The sequence below is a fragment of the Dendrobates tinctorius genome, unplaced genomic scaffold (genome assembly GCF_039654945.1).
Source record: "Dendrobates tinctorius isolate UK_male_01 unplaced genomic scaffold, ASM3965494v1 ptg000097l, whole genome shotgun sequence".
NCBI classification, from domain to species: domain Eukaryota; kingdom Metazoa; phylum Chordata; class Amphibia; order Anura; family Dendrobatidae; genus Dendrobates; species Dendrobates tinctorius.
This window is the reverse complement of record NW_027361765.1, coordinates 10,381,140-10,402,140: the sequence shown is the minus strand read 5'-3', so window position 1 is coordinate 10,402,140 and position 21,001 is coordinate 10,381,140. Positions and strand designations below refer to the sequence as shown.

General features: G+C 38.8%; 1 protein-coding gene across 3 annotated transcripts in view; it reads left to right on the top strand.

Moving 5' to 3' along the window:
• Positions 1-21,001, top strand: part of TRPM1 (transient receptor potential cation channel subfamily M member 1) — a 337,343-nt gene that overhangs the window by 144,894 nt on the left and 171,448 nt on the right. The window contains exons 1-7 of one of the 3 annotated variants that reach the window (XM_073586897.1): positions 4,067-4,298; positions 11,747-11,826; positions 12,166-12,361; positions 15,463-15,676; positions 17,046-17,170; positions 17,820-17,991; positions 19,346-19,520. In XM_073586897.1, the coding sequence (XP_073442998.1) occupies positions 4,101-4,298; positions 11,747-11,826; positions 12,166-12,361; positions 15,463-15,676; positions 17,046-17,170; positions 17,820-17,991; positions 19,346-19,520 (1,160 nt within the window). In that variant the 5' untranslated portion in view covers positions 4,067-4,100. Of the gene's footprint in view, positions 1-4,066; positions 4,299-11,746; positions 11,827-12,165; positions 12,362-15,462; positions 15,677-17,045; positions 17,171-17,819; positions 17,992-19,345; positions 19,525-21,001 lie in introns of those variants that run through there. The other 2 variants (XM_073586899.1, XM_073586898.1) reach the window with 2 other exon arrangements.

The following is a 21,001-nucleotide window of genomic DNA, read 5'->3' as shown; positions in this document are numbered from 1 at the left end:
ATGCTAAAGAAGGAAACTCAGATATAAAGATTTTGCAGAATGTTTCTTTTGTTCCAAGTTTCACGGAAAAAAACATATCTTAGAGACATGGACACGTAGCCTTTGTCTTTTGGTCACACCAATATTATGCCAAGTCATTTTCAACTCCAACACAGCTGATCTCTCTCATAGTGTGTGCCCGTTCACCCATGAGATCGCCCTTTGTATCTTTATATTATTTCAGCCTGTCTTTTTTTCACTCATGTGTTATTCCTGTGAACACTGACTGTGTACAGAGTGACTGCGGCTAAACGTTTTCCCACCATATTGTGCAGCCAGCTGTATGTGTCTCCAAAGTTTTCTTTGCATACTGTGCAGAAGAAAGAAAATGCTAGTAGATTGTAATTATTTTTCTGAAATTATATGGCAAATTCAAGGATGTCTTTTACTTTATATGACAGCACCAGAGGATATACCATGGTGGCACTGTTTCTGCAGCTCATGGTATAGTTAAAGTGGTTGTCTGGTCTTTAGACTTGTGAATCCTCACATTGTGCGCCTTGCACACTGTGAGGATTCTACAGTGCCTGTGCCAGCAAGAGCGGCATGAGCATGACCGCAAGTTTGTGATTTGCATACATGCGGTCACATGTTGACTACAAGGGCAAGGCCGTGCTCAATGCAAGTGAATCGAGTGAAGCCGGATAGTCTTTTTGGAATCCCACACTTGTGGTCACATGGTTGCCCGCTCTTAGCAACGGAGAATCCTCACAGCACTCAGTGCGTGAGATGTGAGGATTCCTAAATCTACAGTCACATGGAGTGACCACAGACTTGTAGCTTAAGACCGGACAATGTCTTTAAGTGAAGGTAAATTAAATACAATACAGTTCTTTAGAAGAATTAGAAGCAAGTAACTTTAAAAACTGCATCTTAATATTTACCCTTTTGTGAAGAAATATCAAACATATTCTGCTTCTTTTCTCTTTTATGGCTGTTCTAAAGTGGTCTAGAGTGCTCATGTAAAGGAATTATCCCATAAAAATAGCATAGTTTTAGCTATTTAGGTACCACACTAAATAAAGGATGTATGCATTTGTGAATCACTAGATTGTTAAAGGCCATGTTAATAGATGAGAGTTGAGAGGGATCACTTACGGTAGAAATATAGCCAAATTAGCCATGGGCTCTGAATGCACAAACCAACCGTTGTCAATAATAATTGCCAATCAACTTCTTTCTTGATCAGTGGTCATTTAATAGCCTATATGCATTGGCTAACCACTGGTCAGTCTGTAATAGATCGTTCACTATGCGTCGACTGCCATTGTTCTTGGCAGTGCAAATCCTGTTTGAATAGTACAATGTACTGTTGATAACAATGATCTTTTGTGCAGCACACAAGATCATTTCACCTGACAAAACGAATGTGCTAACCACTGAGCCTTCATGCTGCCCTATGAGAATAAAGGGCCTGTCACACTAAGAGATATCGCTAGCAATATCGCTATAACTAGTGACGTTATAGCGATATTGCTAGCGACATCGCTGTGTCTGATACTTACCTACGACCGGCTCCCCCGCTGGTTATCGCTGATCGCGCGAGAACGTTCAGGACTGTTTCTCGTCGTCAGCTTCCTGCGGCGCTTCCTGTGGAGAGACGAGCGACGAGCGCGGAGCCGGGCGGGAGGACGCAGGATCGCCTTGTGTGACAGGTAAGTAGCGACCCCCGTCCCCAGCGATGTCGCTGGTGAGATCTGCCTGTGTGGCAGCTCACTAGCGACCACTTAGCGATGTACCAGCGATCCTGACCGCGTCATATCGCTGGTCGGGATCGCTGGTACATCGCTAAGTGTGACAGTACCTTTAGACATGCTCTGTGTCTCACAGACCGGAGATATGGATCTGATTGTGCATTGATCAATGAAATGAATGTAGCCTAACCTAGAAATGTAGCCTAACCTGTGAATGTAGCCTATCCTGTCAGTTTGAGATAAAGTCCTCATTAATAAAGTGGTGAGAAATGTACTTTTAGATGTTGGGAACTTTATGAGGTTTTAGTAACATGAATGTTGGAGAATCATCAACCTTGTGGAACCAATCTTCACAGAGAACATAAACTCTTTCCATCTTAGATTTTGGCATCAATGAGGATCATTTCTATCACTTAAAATATTTGTGATAAAACTACCAGAAAGGGCTTAAATATGTAGCAATCAATAGATAGGTAGCACATCAGTCAAAATTACCGTAGCTTGAAATGGGTGCTAGTTCCTTTGGAGTGAACCCATGAGCTCCTGTAGACTAAAAATAGTAGACAGTGAAGGAACTGCACACCGAATGTGGTGAGGCTTCAAAAGAGATTTATTAAATTTATTTCATATTAAATTATTACACAGTGGCAAGTACAGTATTATGTAGCGTTTTGAATGAAAAACCCTCCCTTGCAAATATAAGCTAAGTTCACTGCATGTAGGTCGAGGGGAACCAGGGTGTGGGGTGGGCTTACCCCAAACAGGAACAACCACGATCCAACTATATCAAGGCCTGTGGAGTGTGTGTCACCCAAAACATAACATAATACTGTACTTACAGCAATGGATATGAAATACAATCAATAAATCCCATTTTGAGACATCTCCATCTGTCTTTAGTTGTGCCATTCCTTCACGCTGTCTACTAAGGGCACACATATTTGTCTATGTGACTTATTTTGTATTAGCTTCCACAATCTTTTTCATCTGCAGGAATATTTTTATTTTTATTAAAATGACCAAGTAGCTGCTCTCTTAGCTAACTTTCTGCAAGATGACACCTTTTAGCATTACATATTGATTATACAAATTTATAATAATGTCCAATGTAAGGTCTGTTGGACCCACATTTGGCACTTTCACACTTTACACAGGCAGATCTAGGTAAACGATGCCCAATCTGTAGTAGATCAATAGGCTGCCATTGTTTTTGCTTCTTGCAAAATTAGAATATCGTCAAAAGTTAAATTATTTCAGTTCTTCAATACAAAAAGTGAAACTCATATATTATATAGAGTCATTAATATGCTTGGATACAGTACTCTACGAACAACCAGCTTTTTTAGCAATGACCTTTCGTGGCTTACTCTTCTTGTGGAATGTGTCATCTGTCAAGTCTTCCCCATGATTGTTGAGCCTATGATACAGAGTAAGGGACCTTTTTAAATGCTAGGAAGCCTTTGCAGATGTTTTTTGTTAATTATACTAATTACTGAAATAATGACTTTTAGGTTTTCATTGGCTGTAAGCCATAATCAACATTAACAGAAATAAACATTTAAAATAGATCACTCTGCTTGTAATGACTCTATATAATATATGAGTTTCACTTTTTGTATTGAAGAACTGAAATAAATTAACTTTTTGATGATATTCTAATTTTGTCAGAAGCACCTGTATATCACCATAATATGTAGCCCTATACTAAGAATTCATTAGTCTTTTCCTTTGTGGAGGGTGTAATTTAATTTGCCAACCCTAGTCACATGAACACGTGAGGGTCAATTGTTAGGAACTAATCTATACTTGGACCTTTTAACTATATAGAGAAATCGTATCCAGCAAAAGTAACCCTTTTAAAAGGATATGGTTCAACCACTAGATAATTTCATCCAATATATTATTTTTACTAAAAGAAAAAACATTATGATTATTAATAGTTGAAAGCAAATTCTCAGGTTTAAGACATGCCTGAAGTGGACAGTCCAGGTTTTTTTTGTTGGACAATTTGAGTATTTCATGCTGAAATCTCGCTGAAGTTTCAAATTAGTTTTTAGAAAGGATTAGCTGTAATTAATGCAGGGTGACCTCCTTTCTCAATGCTAAAATAATGGGTAGATTAATGAGGACCCCTGAAAGGGCCTATTATGTCCAATTGTCTCAATTATGCAAATATAGTTGAAATATTTAAGCAGGAGGGTGCAAAGTTTCAGATTAGAAGTTGCAGTGTTCCTTCTGCAAAGTAGGCATTTTTCCAGTTACTATAGTCACACAGAAGGTTTAACAAATTGGAGATTTGGGCATTATCAAAGTAGATTTGTTGTGCCTTGTTCCACCATGAGATGAAAATACCCTCTGGGCAGGGAGATGGATCATGGGACTGGTGAAGGATTACCTTCAAAGGCAGTCATGAGATTGGCTTGGACAAAGAGGCTGCTCACATGCTTATCATATGAGATTCTCTTCTTAAAGTGTCTGCACCCCTTCTCATCAGGGAATCACATCAACTTCCAGAGGCAACCAGCAAGGCAAGACACAGCACCCTGTCCCTCCAGGACTCTTGAGGTAGGAAGAGAAGTATAGACTTTGTGGCCACATAACTAGCCTTGTAAAATCCATGCGTTCACTTTTGAAGCTTGCTCATGCAGGCATATTATTCCTTGCATCTATATCTGTATGTATATATATATATATATATATATATATATATATATATATTCAAATATTTCACTGAAATTCTTGTGAATGCTTTTGGGAACTTTAACAAATTTTCTTTTAAAGTATCATAGACATGGTGAACTTTTGATCACTAATTAAAATTGTGGATTAATTAAAATAATATGTTTTGGTGGAAAATGGGTTCACATGACTGGATTAGTTGGCACCGTATAAATTAGAAGTTGTAATTTTTTACTATTATTATTAGTACTAATAATAATGCCCCCATGTTTGGGCAAAAGCAGGTAATGCTAAAATTCTGAGGTAATGACCATGGATTCTGACATCATTCACCAGTGTCTGGTGTCATGATGATAATCATTAAAAATGCTTATGTATAATAATTAGCATTGAGCATGGAGCATAATTACTGTACATAGGTTAATACAACTAACTATAAGTAATAAATGAGCACTCGTAAAATATTTATTAAAATACTATTGTGGTTCAACATTGTTTTTTTTTACTTATTCATTACGTCAGTAATGAGCAGAATTGTAGGTTATGTGCTTATTTAAATATGATGTTCACAGTTATTTCTTCTTGGCAGTAACTTCCCTGGACAAATAATATAAATTGCGCCCATGCCATATATACCTACAATACTACTATAATTACACAGGGCAAGTACAAAGAAGTTTGTGCCGTTAGGCTAGGTTCACATTAATAGTTCTATCCTGCGAGCACTGTGTAGTGGTTTCTGACATGAGACTCAATGGAGCCGTTCATTAGAATGAAAATGATGGCGTCACTATGGACACTGTATGTCCTCCATCCTGTCAAAATTCATTTTTCTATGCCATGCACAAAAGTGTTAGCCACATTTTTGACCATGTCTGAAAAAGACTAAATCTGCCATAATGGAGGCCTGTGACTCCCATCGACTTCATTCAAGTGAATTCCTCCGTTAATGCTCCGTTGGGGTTTAGAATACAGTTTTTCAGGGATTCTAATGGAAACCACAATATTGTGCTCTCCAGAGAGCACTATGTTAATGTGAACCTAGCCTTTAGTACTCCAAATAACCAGAGACCAAGTATGTACTGTATAAATGTATGATAGGTGACTAGGAATTTAGTTTTTTTAGTAGGAATATTATGCTTACTTATTAATTATGTTCACTTATATAGGCCAGCATATTTCACAACCCTTTACAGACATCATCATTGTCCCCGATGGAGCTCACAATCTTTAAATTCCCTATCAGTATGTCTTTGGAGTGTGGGAGGAATCCGGAGTACCCGGAGGAAACCCACTCAAACATGGGGAGAAAATACAGACTCCTTGCAGATGTTTTCCTTGGTTGGATTTGAACCCAGGAGTCCAGTTTTCTGCTAGAATTTTGGTCTACCTATTCTGGTCTTCAATAAATATAACAACTACTGCATTCATCTTGTTCCCTAATGACTTACTGACACTTGTTACAAGCCAGCTACTGGAATGCCCCCAGTTCTACTTACTTTATGTCATTCACTCTTTCCTTCGGTCAGTCAATTGAGTGCTCGTGACCCATAAAAGCACAATCATATGATTGCTCTTTTTTATAGGATTAGTAAACAGCATGCCTTTCCTTAGTTTGTGGCCTGAATAATTTTATGCCCGTCGTCTGTTATAAAAGCTCAGAGTCTAAACCTCTATTCCTCCAAAGGCCTTAGAAGATGCTGCCTTATCCTCTTTGGTTAAGGAGAACATAATAAGCCATCTACATTCATTGCCTCAAGTCTAGTTACTGCTGTGAGCTCTAAATTCAGAGGCGTTAAAACCTTTTTTGGCCTTATGGACTATTACCACCTCATGAAAGACAGTTGTAGTGTTAGCTTTAGAGAATTACTCTACTTTTAAGGAGTAAGTATCTTCAGACGGAAGCATCTGTGAATCTTTTTGCTCACCTTCGACATTATTGTATAAGTTGCATATACTTTGCACCTATACTGAACATGTACATATTCAGCACACTATAGTAACCATCTTTTTTCAGGGAAATACCTTAACATTATTTATACAAATATACATAAACATTTTTTAAAGCATATGTATATAACGAAACAACATAGGTGAGGCTAATGTTGGGTACAACTAGAAAAAAAATGGCGATATCCATCACCGTCATAATATACATAATAAATAATATAATAATTTTATTTTATATAGTGCCAACATATTTCACAGCACTTTACAATTAAGACATAACAAACTCAGCAGATCGATAACACTGGTCAACAGCATTTTTGGTGCCAAAGATATTTCATCGAATTTAGGGTATTTTTGGGGTGCTGATTCTGAATATGTCATCAGTTTTGCCAGATTGGCTCAAGTTTTTGAGATTTTTGGTATCTTATTTATAGCACTTGTTGGTAAATGCGACGCATCATCTCATTAATTTCTTTGGATTAGTACTTGAACTGAGCAGTTCTCAATATAGTTTTGTGTTAATTAGTGTTCTAAAAGTTTGTTCATAGCTTGATTTTTGCACTAACTTTATGTTGTTGTCTGTTTTCCAGTGAAAAGCATGAACTCATCAAGAAGAAGTTGTCTTAACGATCCAGACTCATTCTGTTACATTTGTGGTGAATACACACTGCCAAAACATAGAAGAAACATAACAGACTTCGTAAAAAAAGTGTATTTTGCCTATTTTGGGGTTATGCTTGGGGACCAAGACAAGTTTTGGGCACCACACATAGTGTGCAAAGCATGTATCGAATTATTACGAAAATGGAGCAAAGGACAAAGAAAAAGCTTCAAATTTGGTGTTCCAATGGTGTGGAGAGAGCCAAAAAATCATCATGATGACTGTTATTTATGGTAAACACAGGTACAGGCACATCTTCACAATGAGGGACAGGCCTTCTTGCAGATTCCATGTTACTCCCATTTTCGTTTCTTATGCTTATTGAATCCTTGCACTTGCACTGCACAGAAATAACAGTCATCATGATGATTTTTTGGCTCTCTCCACACCATTGGAACACCAAATTTGAAGCTTTTTCTTTGTCCTTTGCTCCATTTTCGTAATAATTCGATACATGCTTTGCACACTATGTGTGGTGCCCAAAACTTGTCTTGGTCCCCAAGCATAACCCCAAAATAGGCAAAATACACTTTTTTTACGAAGTGTGTTATGTTTCTTCTATGTTTTGGCAGTGTATATTCACCACAAATGTAACAGAATGAGTCTGGATTGTTAAGACAACTTCTTCATGATGAGTTCATGCTTTTCACTGGAAAACAGACAACAACATAAAGTTAGTGCAAAAATCAAGCTATGAACAAACTTTTAGAACACTAATTAACACAAAACTATATTGAGAACTGCTCAGTTCAAGTACTAATCCAAAGAAATTAATGAGATGATGCGTCGCATTTACCAACAAGTGCTATAAATAAGATACCAAAAATCTCAAAAACTTGAGCCAATCTGGCAAAACTGATGACATATTCAGAATCAGCACCCCAAAAATACCCCAAATTCATTAAAATATTTTGGACACCAGAAAAAAAAATTTTTTTCGTTGACCTGTGTAATTAATATCATAGCAAATCATTAGATCACCTATAAAGAATACTGATATATCCCTCAGAAATTGGGAAAACAGAGACAAAGTCAAGTATGCCACTAATATATAGCTATACTATCAAATATATATGTATATAAATATACACATACACGGATACCATCCCTCTGAAGTCATCCAGACATCCAGTAAACAGGTATATACTCCCATATATAGATGATATTAAATATTAATTGGTGTAAGTAAATGTTAACTGTGCATATGATACCCGTGGGATATGTTACTAGATAGATAGACACATAGATATAAATATATATGCATCACATGTATGATATGGTCCACCTAATATAGAGCAGCATGGCGGCTCAGTGGGTAGCACTGTTGCTTTGGTGCTCTGGGGTCCTGGGTTCAAATCCCAGCAAAGACACCATCTGCAAGGAGTCTGTATGTTCTCCCCGTGTTTGCGTGGGTTTCCTCCAGGTACTGCAGTTTCCTCCCACATTCCAAAGACATACTGATAGAGAATGTAGATTGTGAGCCCAAATGGAGACAGTGATGATGATGTCTGTAGAGCGCAATATAAGTGAGTACAATAAATAATATGTGTCTATATAGATAGGGCACATATATTGCTTTTAGAGCTAGAAATATCTGATGCACCAAAAGTAGGAATTTTTCCATATTTATTAACTCTATACATGCTCTAGGTATAGATGTATGATTTATACACTGGAGAAAGATGGTATACTTGGGAAACTTTTAGCAACGTCACATCCTAATGTCCTTGGTGTATAATATCTATAATATCTAATAAGAATATGTAATATCTAATATAATATGTATAATATCTAATATGGATGTAGGAAACCAGTGAATACCGGGATGGCAGCATTAAGCCCATGAGCATTCTAGCACTGTAACATTCAGTAAGTCTTTGGTGTTTCTCAGAGTCAGCAATTCATACATTGTGCATTAAAAGGCACAGCGATTTCTCATGGACCAATATGATTAGTTGGGATAGACAGGATCACTGAGGAATTAACAGAACATTTGCTACAGACATGACTGCTAATATCTGTTTTTCTCTGTAGGCAAAATAGCTTTTCCGGCCATCAGACTGACCATTATCGCTTAATCTGTCATGATCTTCGTAGATTCCATACCTCAGCTATTTTAGATTTTTACTTCAATTTTTAGACTAGAAAAACTTTCTGAAAAATAGTTTTAATTATTATGGAAGTTTTAAAATTTAAAAAATCTCTTGGAGAATTTTGCTTCCTAATAATGTACATTTTTTTTCTCTGCTAGAGTATATGAACTGGATTATAATCAAGCTTGTCAGTAAGAGGATTAAGTAGACAAGGACAGTGAAACTTCAAAAGCCGAGTGTGTTTCTAGCACTGGTAACACAAGGAGTTATGGATTTCTTTAGCACGGCAAATCTGAAGAAAAAGGAGGTTTACTGCTGAGTCAACGTGACCTTGCACAGAAAAGATCGAATGAGTCACAAATCTCATTTATGTGCATTGTTTCCAATGTAATATTTAAGATTATAAAGACTGGAAAAAAAAACACATATAGCCAATTAAATTCAATTTTTCTCAATCAATTACACATTATCCCTTGCTAGATTATATTTATAACTCACACTACTATTTTCTATGAGAAAAACATCCAACCCTTTTTAAATGCTGATATATTATCTGGAATGCCCTACCACAAGAGGTAGTAATGGCAAAGTCTGACTACTCTAACTGGAAAGAACCCTTTATTCTTTAGATCCCAGAATTGTTTGTCCTCCTCACATAATGAATGTCCCCTAGCCCTTTGTAAGGTCCTTGGAAGGAATAAATCATGAGCCAATTATTTAATATCTTACTAAATACTAATATTACATAATTTATTCACAAATGTCTATGTGGTGAAAACATCATTTATGCCTATCTTTTTCAGAGCTGGTTATTTTTTTTTCTCCAAGAAAAAGCACTATTCCAATCCATGGTCTGTGTTTGATGCTGCAGCTCCTACTTGAATAGAGCAGAGCAGCAATACCAGACAAAACCTGTAGATAGATGTGGTGCTCTTTCAAGTACACAAAAACAAGTTTTTTCCTGATTCGACGCATACCCTTTAAAGGGGATATCTGGGACATAAAAAAAGGCATGTAGTTGCTAACAGAGACAACTACCTGTCTACTGTACCCGGCACCAGTCATTGACCGCTCCTGCCGGAGATCCAGCTGCTCCCTGTCAACAGATCAGCAGTTTCTTTTCCTGATGACAGGACGGGACTACTGGTGTCATGTTGCTTTCCCCAATTAGACAGCGGAGAGCAGGCTGTCAGTCAGTGGGTGCGGCCTTGCTCCATACACTTGTAAAGAGTGAAGCCGCACCACGTCCAGTGAGTGTGGCCGTCTAGTGGGCACAGCTTTGCTCAATGCAAGTGTCTGAAGCGAGGCCGCGTCCACTAGTTGGGTTCTGGCAGGAATTATGCATAACGCATACGTACCTGGTGATCTCAGCTCAGAAACCAGCGAATCCTTGCAGCACACAGTGTGCGCACCGGTGGGATCCATAAGTCTGCAGTCACACAGCGTGACTGCAAACTTATTAGTTTAGACCAGACAACCCCTGTAATTTGAATTATGGCCATACATGCTCTGGAAGAACATAATGGACTATGCATTGAAGCCAGTGCATGAAACAGTGGTTTAAAGGAGAATGATGTAACATATATGACTTTATACTAGGCATAACACAATTTTCAGTTTCTCTAAAGACAGTGTCGCCCCCACAATGCAAATTGAGCTACTAAAACATTTATTTAGGGGATTCAGCCTCTATAAAAATCACAGTAGTAATACAATTTTAAAGTTGTAGTTACAGATAAATACATTTGTTTGTAATTCATATGCAAATGAAGGCACTTTGGTGAATGCTTGGTATACTCAGTGGCTTGGTGCACTGTTACACCCTTTGATTTGTATATCAAGCACTGTCTCTGATCTTGATTCATAGCCCTGGCTTTCTCACAGTGACTGCTTCCTAAACTCTAATCCATGTACTTGAGTAAGCGCACTGACACTGGAGGAACAAGGCAGCGTGCTCACTTTGTGAGGGTTGGCACGCACTCAGTGTGGGTACAGGCATGCTCTGTTCTATTGCTCCTGTTTGAAGCGGCCACAGACTGTCAGGAGTCAGAGATCAGAGCGAGCTCATACCCACAGTGAACGCTCGCCCGCTCTGACACTGTGAGCTTCCTTCAGTGTCAGTTCACACATGCAGGAACAAAGATTTGAGTTTAGGAAATGGACACTGTGAGAAATCCAGACTCTGTTAATCAAGATCATAGACCTTGCTGGATATGCAAATCAGTGGGTGTAACAGTACAAGAGCCATTGGCTATGCCAAGTGATCACCTAAGGGCCCTAATTTGCATATTGATTAAAAGTAAATGTATATTACTGGTATGATTTTTATTCGGGTTAAATCCCCTGTATATATATATATGTTTAAGTAATTGAATTTGCATTTTGGGGGTGACAGACACCCTTTAAAGATTTCCACCATTAGCTTGTATGATCAGGCTTCAGAGGACAGTACAGTGCTCTGCCAGGTTTACTTACCAGAAGAATCAATATCATTGATACCAACTGACTTCCTCCAAAACTTTCCCTCTCCCCGCTGTCTATATCACATATTGCCTTGCATTGTTTACCAAGAAATAGGGCATAAGTTACACTCACACAACATGAACTGTTTGTGTTTCCTTATTTTATAGGGTCAAAAGGCTTGGATAGAAAAGACATTTTTCAAAAGAGAATGCATCTACATAGTTGCCAACAGCAAAGACAGCAACAGGTACTTTATTTTAATCTTTCTAGAACTAATATAAATGTTCAAGTTATTAAATAACTATATTTTTTAGTTGCTTTTTTTTTTTTTAAATCATCCAATGTATTAAGTCATCTACCCATTCCTTGATTTTATGCTTTGCAATGATGAGCAAATGTGCTCGGATATAATTTCTCATATGCTCATGTAGTTGATCCAAATGTAATCGCTAAAAGCTGAATCTCAGATCTTAACCAGTCTTTTCACTATCCCTGCTATAATCAAACCCATGTAGAAACGTAATGTATCGTATAAACTGAATCCAAGTGATGAATCGGTTCTAAATCGCTGGTGCACTGCTTTCAGATGTTGCTGTGGTCAGCTCATTACTCAGCATGTCCCAGCGCCTCAGAATGCAATAGCTAACAAGACCGGAGAAGAAAACAAGCAACTGGAAGCCGTGCCTGAAAAATGGTCCATAGGTAAACACACACAGTTAAATCCCACAGATGCATTTGGAATACTGGAATTTCAGGGAGGAGGACATTCAAATAAAGCCATGGTAAGTAGGACTAGGCAAATGTTATAAGAGAATTTGCTTTGAATTTCGAGAAATGTAAGCTACGCAAACATTATAATCTACTGCGGCCATTTTTTACAATAGCTCAAATACAGTGATACTTAAAAGTCTGTGAATTTTCCATTTTTTTGCATAAATTCGACCTAAAACTACTTCAGATTTTTGCTCAAGTCCTACATCTGGATAACAAGAATCAAAGCAAATAAATGAGTAAAAAATATTATACTTAAAGCCCTATTTTGGTGTCATCTGTCCACAAAACAATTTCCTAAAAGCCTTATGGCTTGTCCTGATGATCTTTAGCAAACTACAGATGGGCAGCAATGTTCTTTTTGAAGAGCATTGACTTCCTCATTGCAAACCTGCCGTGCATGTGATTGTATTTCAATGTCCTCCTGATTGTAGACTCATGAACATTAACATCAGCTAATGTAAGAGGCCTTTAGTTGCTTAGAGGTTACTTTGGGATCATTTGTGACCTTGTGGACAATTATACGCCTTTCCTCTTAGAGTAATCTTTTGTTGGATGACTTCTTCTGGCAAGGGTAATAATGATCTTGCATTTCTTTCATTTGCATACAATCTGTCTGACTGTGGATCGTTAAAGTCCAAACTCTTTAGAAATGGTTTTGTAACCTTTTACAGCATGATGAGCATAAACAATTCTTCTTCTGAGGTCCTCCAAAATCTCCTTTGTTTGTAGCATGATATTCTTCCAAAAACATCTGTTGTAAAGATCTGACCTTGACAAGATATAACCTTGTTCTTTACATTAAACAGATCGCCCACTCACACCTGATTGTCATAAAAAACACCATACTCTAATTTAACCTTCAAATTATCTGCTAATCCTAAAGGTTCACATACTTTTCCCACTTAAAGAAATGTGATATTGTATCATTGTCTTAAAAAAAAAAAAAAAAAACAATGACTAAGTCGAATATTTTTGCTCATTTGTTTGATGTGGTTCTCTTTATCTACTTTTAGGACTTGGATTGAAATCTGCTGTAGTTTTGGGTCAAATTAATGCGGAACTATTGAAATTCTGAAGGATTCACAAACCTTAAAGCACCAGTGTAGCAATTCCACGACATAGAAGAATAATATTGCAGTATAGAAAGTGGCGGTGTGCACAGAATCTTAACAACAGTGGTTTTACACAAACATACAGTATACAACTAATGGATTACACGCATATACCACCACAATGTGCTTACAAGAAACATATTACACACATACAACAGATATCAGACACAATGTACATATTAAACACAAGCAACATACACACTGAGTGAGATGTATCAAGACTAGCACAAGAGAAAACTGTAGGAGTTGAATCAATTAATCTAAGTCTATTCTGAAAGAGGAACCCTAAAAGTCCTAACTGGTGATACTTTCCCCCAATGTATTTCTTGTGTTCCGCAAGGAACAGATACTAGATACCAACAGTAAAAGCCCAAGAAAATTATAAAATATGGTGAGGATCTTCAATAAAGTGCACATTTTTATTAAGAGAACATGATTAAAAACATTTAAAAAGATACTTAAGCTTATATGTGTCCATGATAAGATAAGAAAAAACCCTACTGCTATGGCAAGGGGAAAATCACCACTTTCTATTATTATTATTAGTAGTAGTAGTAGTTATTTTCCACTTGCACTTGGCATAGCAGTAGGGTGTCATATTAGGATCTTAGTATCATATTAAATGTTTAGAATCATGTTCTTTATCTGGTGTCCAATCTCTTAACAAAAATGTATACTTTACTACTGATCCTCACCATATTTTGTACTCCTCTTGGTCATTTACTATTCCTATTGCTTGCTAAGTATTTGGAGAGCTGATCCCTGCATATTTGTAGTGCACACCCTTCTCATTCTGTAGACATTAGATACTAGTGATTAAAATGTTCCTGCATCCCATCCTCTTACTTAGTAAGATGCTATTGGGATTATAATAATTATTTGAAGTTCATTGTACAACAAAGTGTAATAAAAAGCGATACTGTGGTAGAGTTTCTTTATCATACTGTTTATTATATGGTATGCAGTTTCAATTCTTTCTGGAATTAGGATACAATGTATAAGGTACTGAGAAGGTTTTCAGTAGACTGTGGCATTGTGTGTGGTACTACTGGGCACTGAAAATTATGTGAGCACAAGAGAATGGCACTAGACCTCAGACAAAAGTACTGTATATAATATTGCCCAGCAGAAGAAAGAAGTAACATGAGGCCGGGGTCACACATGCATTGATTAACTCATGTGAGGGAATTGGGCCGTTTATGCTAATGAAATCTGAGTTTCACCTTACCGTAATCCGATTCTCTTGCATGAGAACATCTCAGCACAGGTGTGGGGAAGATGGAGAACTTAATTTCTCCTTCTTCTCCATTGTCTTAGTCCTCGAATATCGTACTGCACTCGGAAGATGTTTTACACGCATCCATACGTTTTACTAGGTACGCATGATTTGATTGGTGAAGCCAATTGCCCATTGTGTGATCTTTTTTTCATGACAAATCGGCATGAGAAAAAAAACGCAGATCTGCACTGCTCTATAGTATAACATTGGTCTGAGTACTGTCCAATAAAACATCACATAGCACTCGTACAAGTTATACACCCCTGTGAGCGAGCCCTTAGATGACTAGTTCATTGCAGTCCCTAGTCGGCTTTTCACTGCCCTGATCCCTTTGACTGAGGAGTATCTCCCAAACTAGTCCCCTGAGACACGTAATCCCCTGCTGGCCTTACAAATTATTATTATACTGTAAAGCTGCGTGCAAAGTAAAACATATCTGACTGTAATTGCGCAGCCAGGCTCTGATTCATGCCGTCCGTGGTTCAGTCAGCATTAACATGATGACAGGTCTGTTTTAAACAATGTGATTCTTTTGCATTGTCCTAAACACAGAGTAAAACAAAGTTTACACAAAGTTTACGAAAGAAGGGTAATATTGACACTGCTTATGAAGACTGATTTCAAAATCAAGGAATCACTAGTATATCTTGTAATGGAAAGTGAATGTTTTATATTTTACCCTAATCTTGTATTTTTTGCTATAATTGTCTTCTTATAGTACATCCGGGTTTCTTACGATACAAAACCTGATTCTCTGCTTCACCTCATGGTAAAAGAGTGGCAGCTAGAACTTCCTAAACTTCTAATCTCTGTACATGGTGGACTGCAGAACTTTGAAATGCAGCCAAAGCTAAAACAAGTATTTGGGAAAGGGTTAATCAAAGCTGCCATGACCACTGGGGCCTGGATATTCACTGGGGGCGTCAGTACAGGTAAGAGCTATGATAAATTACTATCAATATGAAAGCAATGTTCATTGACATAAAAATGCTTAGTGTAAATTTCCTTGGAATGTGACCTGTCATTGGACATTGAGTGTAATAAAAGCTTTACTCACATTTTTCTTCTAATTTTCCGGTCATCTCAATACTTGTTTGGAAGTAGTTCTCATTTTTTATATACTCCAAGACTAAAAGCTCGCAATACACATTAGATTAATGTTTTCCAAATATGCCTCTTTAATTAGCATTTGCTGACCATTTAAAGTGTATGTGGGCTTCCCAACTATCTCATGATGGCATATATCAAGATTGGGCAGTTGAATGATGCTTGATACTTTTGATGTTAAAAGAAAAATAATAAAATCCTAAATTAATTAGTTTTGTTTCATTCCCCTGCGAACACCTGTTAAAGGTCTCTCAACCTGCAAATCAGCTCCACTGCTTTGCACTGATGAAGGGTAAAACCCCCCGAAAGGCGAGTCAGCAAAAATAGATTCTGTCTTGTTTTCTAATCCTAAATCATATGGCAAGGCCCAATGAGGGGTCAATATTGACTTTTAGGATTAGAAATAGAAAAGGTGGCACAAGAGCTCCTTTATTTTTCCTCTCGAAGAGGCTACTTGCACAGTTATGTCATGTTAACTTCAGCGTGAAGTAAGGAGGATTTGATGTAAAGTATGTGACATGATGTGGAATACAAAATATATAATTAATAGACTTTAAACTCTTCATTCTTGTTTTAATAGTGTTTCTTTTCGAAAAGAGCAAATCTTTTCAAATTTGCTGAATTTTAACAGGAAATGTATTTCAAAGTGAATTGATTTGCAACAGACTGAAAGTAGTTCAAAGCCTCCAATTGCCCTGAAAAACATGAATGACATTCTATTCTTTGCACACTAATCTTCCTCACCGCTGAGCTGTCACATAAATGATTGTTAGGCTGCATTCACACACTGAGGAATCACTTTTTTTTATACAATTGCATTGGAACTGCAACATTTTTCCTGCAATTTTCTAAAATTGCGGCAAAAAGATACATTTTTGCTGGGGTGTTTTAAGAATTTTCTGTCTCTTCTTATTTCTATGGCTAAGCTGTTAGCTGTGATGTTTTCTAGCTATCCAGATTCACTATAAAATGGTTGATGCATTCCCTTTCCTGGCTTATAGACATGCTATAATAGCCCCCCTGGTTGGCTCTGCTATACAGCGTGATGTGATAGCTGCAAGGCATTATGGGAAAGCCCACCCATCCACGCCTGAGGCCATATGAGCCTTCTCTTGCTGATGCAATCCTCTGCACTCTGTAATATTGCAGCATTCATTTTTAGCCAATGCAGCTGGCTAACTTGATCTTTTGCAGGAGTAATTCGTCATGTGGGTGATGCCTTGAAAGACCACTCTTCCAAGTCCAGAGGAAGAATATGTGCCATAGGAATTGCTCCTTGGGGTATTGTGGAGAACAAGGAGGATCTTATAGGAAAAGATGTAAGATTGATGAGATTATGTTATAGTAGCTACATTGTGAACATATAGCAATGGGTTATTAGTTTTAATATTTTATAGTACTTATAATACTCAAAAAAGAAGAAAAAAATCAGCACACCAACCCATAAAAAAATGAAAAACTTTATTTGGCTAATATGCCATATTAAAATGTAGAGAACATCTGACGCGTTTCTGGTGCGCTAGAAGCACCCTTAGACTAAGGCTTCTACCGCACCAGAAACGAGTCGGTTGGTGTGCCGATTTTTTTTCTTCTTTTTTGTGGATTCATGCTGTGCTCACCAGCGAAACATGCACCCACCTGTGCAAGATTGGACCCAGCCCAGAGCGGCTTCCATTTGGATACGATGCAAGCTCCCAGTCCTCTCTCTCCTACTTATAATACTATGTACTGTGAACTGATGACTTGTTCTGAAAGGTTTAATAGAAATTTTAACAGGTCATGAGATCATACAGTTTAATCCAGTAGGTTTATTGTATTTGTATTCATTAAATAAGTACTTAAATAAATATTATTCTAAATTAAGTGACTGCGATTGTCTTGTAATGATTGTAAAGATTGCATTAATTATATAACACAACATTATAGTAATCTAATAAAAAAGTAATATTCATTTCATTTTATTATCAGGTAACAAAACCTTATCAAACAATGTCCAATCCTCTGAGTAAACTATCTGTGCTGAATAACACTCACACACACTTCATATTAGCGGATAATGGAACACTTGGAAAATACGGAGCAGAGGTGAAATTAAGACGGCAGTTAGAAAAGCACATATCACTTCAGAAAATCAATACGAGTAAGTCTAGTCAGGTTGTATTTCTCACTGCCTTCATTCTTTATCCATTGTGTATTTCTACCACTACTCTGCCATGCAAATCCTTCCGGCAATGATGTTTGCTTAAAGGGAACCTGTCATGTCAGAAAGCACTATCAGCCTGTGGATATGGAGATAGACTACAGGTTTATAGCATTCTAAAGCTGTATAGCCTCCGCACTGAAAGTCCTGCTGCCGGGAGGAAATTAACTTTATTCCTCCCTGCAGCCTCCGGCTTTCATTTATAGAGGTCCGGCTGGTGCAGCTTCAGTCATTGCTCAGTACATAAAGAGTGACAGCTGTAACCATAACGAGGCACTGACTGACAGCCAGCTTTGTACTGATGTACTGCTGAGCCGGCTGTCAGTCAGCGCTAGGAGTGCGGTTACAGCCGCCACTCACTATGCACTGAACAGTGACTGAAGCTGTGCCTCTATGACTGAAAGCCAGAGGCTACCAGTAGGAATAAAGGTCATGTCTTCCCGGCAGCCGGGCTTTCAGTACAGGCGCTGATCAGCTTCAGAACACTATTACACTATTAACCTACAGGCTAACAACATATGTGTTTGACATGACAGGTTCCCTTTAAGTTTACCTTTTCCATTCCAACAATTAGAACATCAATGTATATGAATCACCATCATTATGTGTTGCAGCTCGTGAATAAACCATAAGTACATTTACTCCCATGTGTATGGTATAGAAATAGAGCATTAGGATATAGGAAAGCATCAAAAAAAGAAAAGCAGTGATTTCACCAAGGTGCATGGCAGTAAGATGTGATGTCACTTCCAAATCTTCTCGTTTAATTGTAATAATTGTAACTAATGCTCACCTAATGCCAATTTAGGTATAATTTTTTATGACAAGAGTTTAACAATCAAAATTTGGTCTAACTAGAAACAAAAGTATACATTTACTTGAATAGAGCTGAGCTTTAATACCAGACACAACCCATTACCAGGTGTGGTGCTGTTACTAATATCAGATGACCCTTTTTCATTTTCCATGTCATCAAGATTTGCCTAGAGATTAGAATGCTTTTGCATTCCAGTATGTATGGATTTCCATCTCCAATTAATCTCCTATTAACTTTGACTTTCTAGGATATAATAATGTGACACATGGGTTTCCCTTTGTCATCCTATGCCTGGGAATAAATAGGAGGCAGGGACAGCAAAGGGATGCTCAGCTGTCATCTCCTGCACCAGTGTGACCACTCCACATGTATGAATTTCATTTAAGTAGTGCATGGAATCATAAAAATCACAAGTTTCATGTTTATTGCCATCTACATTTAATTGACACTTGAGTGTTTTTGTTGTTTATGTTTTAGGGCTAGGACAAGGTGTGCCAGTGGTCGCACTCATCGTTGAAGGGGGTCCCAACGTCATCTCCATTGTCCTTGAATGCCTGCGTGAAGAGCCACCTATCCCTGTTGTTATCTGTGATGGAAGTGGTCGAGCCTCTGACATACTGTCATTTGCCCACAAATACTCAGAAGAAGCAGGGTAGGATTTCATGTTGTATGTGAAGTTCTTCTATGATCCGAGAATCATTTTCTATGGTGGGAAATCTTCACCCCTTCATCTAATTTTTATAAATGACAAAGAACACAAGCAGATTTATGAGATCAATGCATCTTAACCGTAACACATAATATTAAATTACATAGTGTTAGGCGTCGGATTCCTGGCACTGCACAGCGGGAGTCCAGAGCCAGACATCCTGCGGTCTCCCATTCTTCCTCAACCGCTCCGGGTGTTGCTCAGCAAACACGGCGAGTAAGGCTTGCTGCTCAGACTCGCTCTGACAGCCTGGATGTTGCTGCCACCTCTGGTGCAGCAATAGCAGCGCAACCTGCTGTGCAGGGAACTGCTCCTGCGGCTAAGTCCTCATGCCGTGCTACTGGGCATGCCCGCAATTTGACCTCTCACTGGAGAGCAGGGGTCACATGCTCAGGTCCTACGTCGGATCTGATTGGTCCTTCCCAAGCTACTGGAAGGTCCCGGAAGCGCATCGCTATAAAAAGCCCGCATGGCGGCTCGGCGATGCGCTAGTGTAGCATATTATGCTGTGTGTGTATGGTGACGGATGTGTGGACTGGTGACTGACGCATTATGAAACCCCTTCCCTCGGATATTACGAATGGTGACAGAGAGTTGGATAGTCAGTCTCAGCTTGTGGCAAGCTACATGCCACGTGATCCTCGCCTACACTAGCGTCCGTCGGCGCTCGTGTCTCAATGCCGACGTCTGCGGCTTTACCTGCCGCTGCGCTGCACTAACCGCAGCTACTCTTGGTCGCTGTTGCGACGCCACATGCAGGCCTCTGTGACATTAACAGAGCTCTCCGGGGAGAAGAACATCCGAGCAGATGCCCTCTCGCGCTCGGTGGTCTCAGCGGAAGAAGGAGAAGCTGAGCCCCGGTTAATTCTCCCTCAGGAGAGTTTTACGACCGTGGCTCCTATCGCTCTCGAGTCGGTACCGCCAGGCAAGACCTTGGTGCCCCCTCGACTACGGCCGGAGGTTCTTGCCTGGGCACATGCCTCCAGGCTAGGTGGCCATTTTGGTAATAAACGGACCACCGAACTCCTGGCAAGGTCATATTGGTGGCCACATATGGCTCGAGACGTCAAGGCATACGTGAAAGCATGTGTCTCGTGTGCCCGGAACAGGTCCTCTAGACAGAGGCCGGTGGGGCTCTTGTTTCCCCTGCCAGTAGCGGATAGACCATGGGAAATGGTGGGCATGGACTTTATAGTTGGCCTGCCCAAGTCCAGTGTCAGTACGGTCATCTGGGTGGTTACCGACCATTTCTCCAAAATGGTACATCTGGTGCCACTCGCACGCCTACCTTCCGCCCTAGGTCTGGCCGTCCTGTTCATTAAGCATGTATTCCATTTACATTGTATGCCGGACAAAATCGTAAGTGACCGAGGTCCCCAGTTTGCGTCTCGTTTTTAGAGGGAGCTCTGCAGCTTACTCAGCAT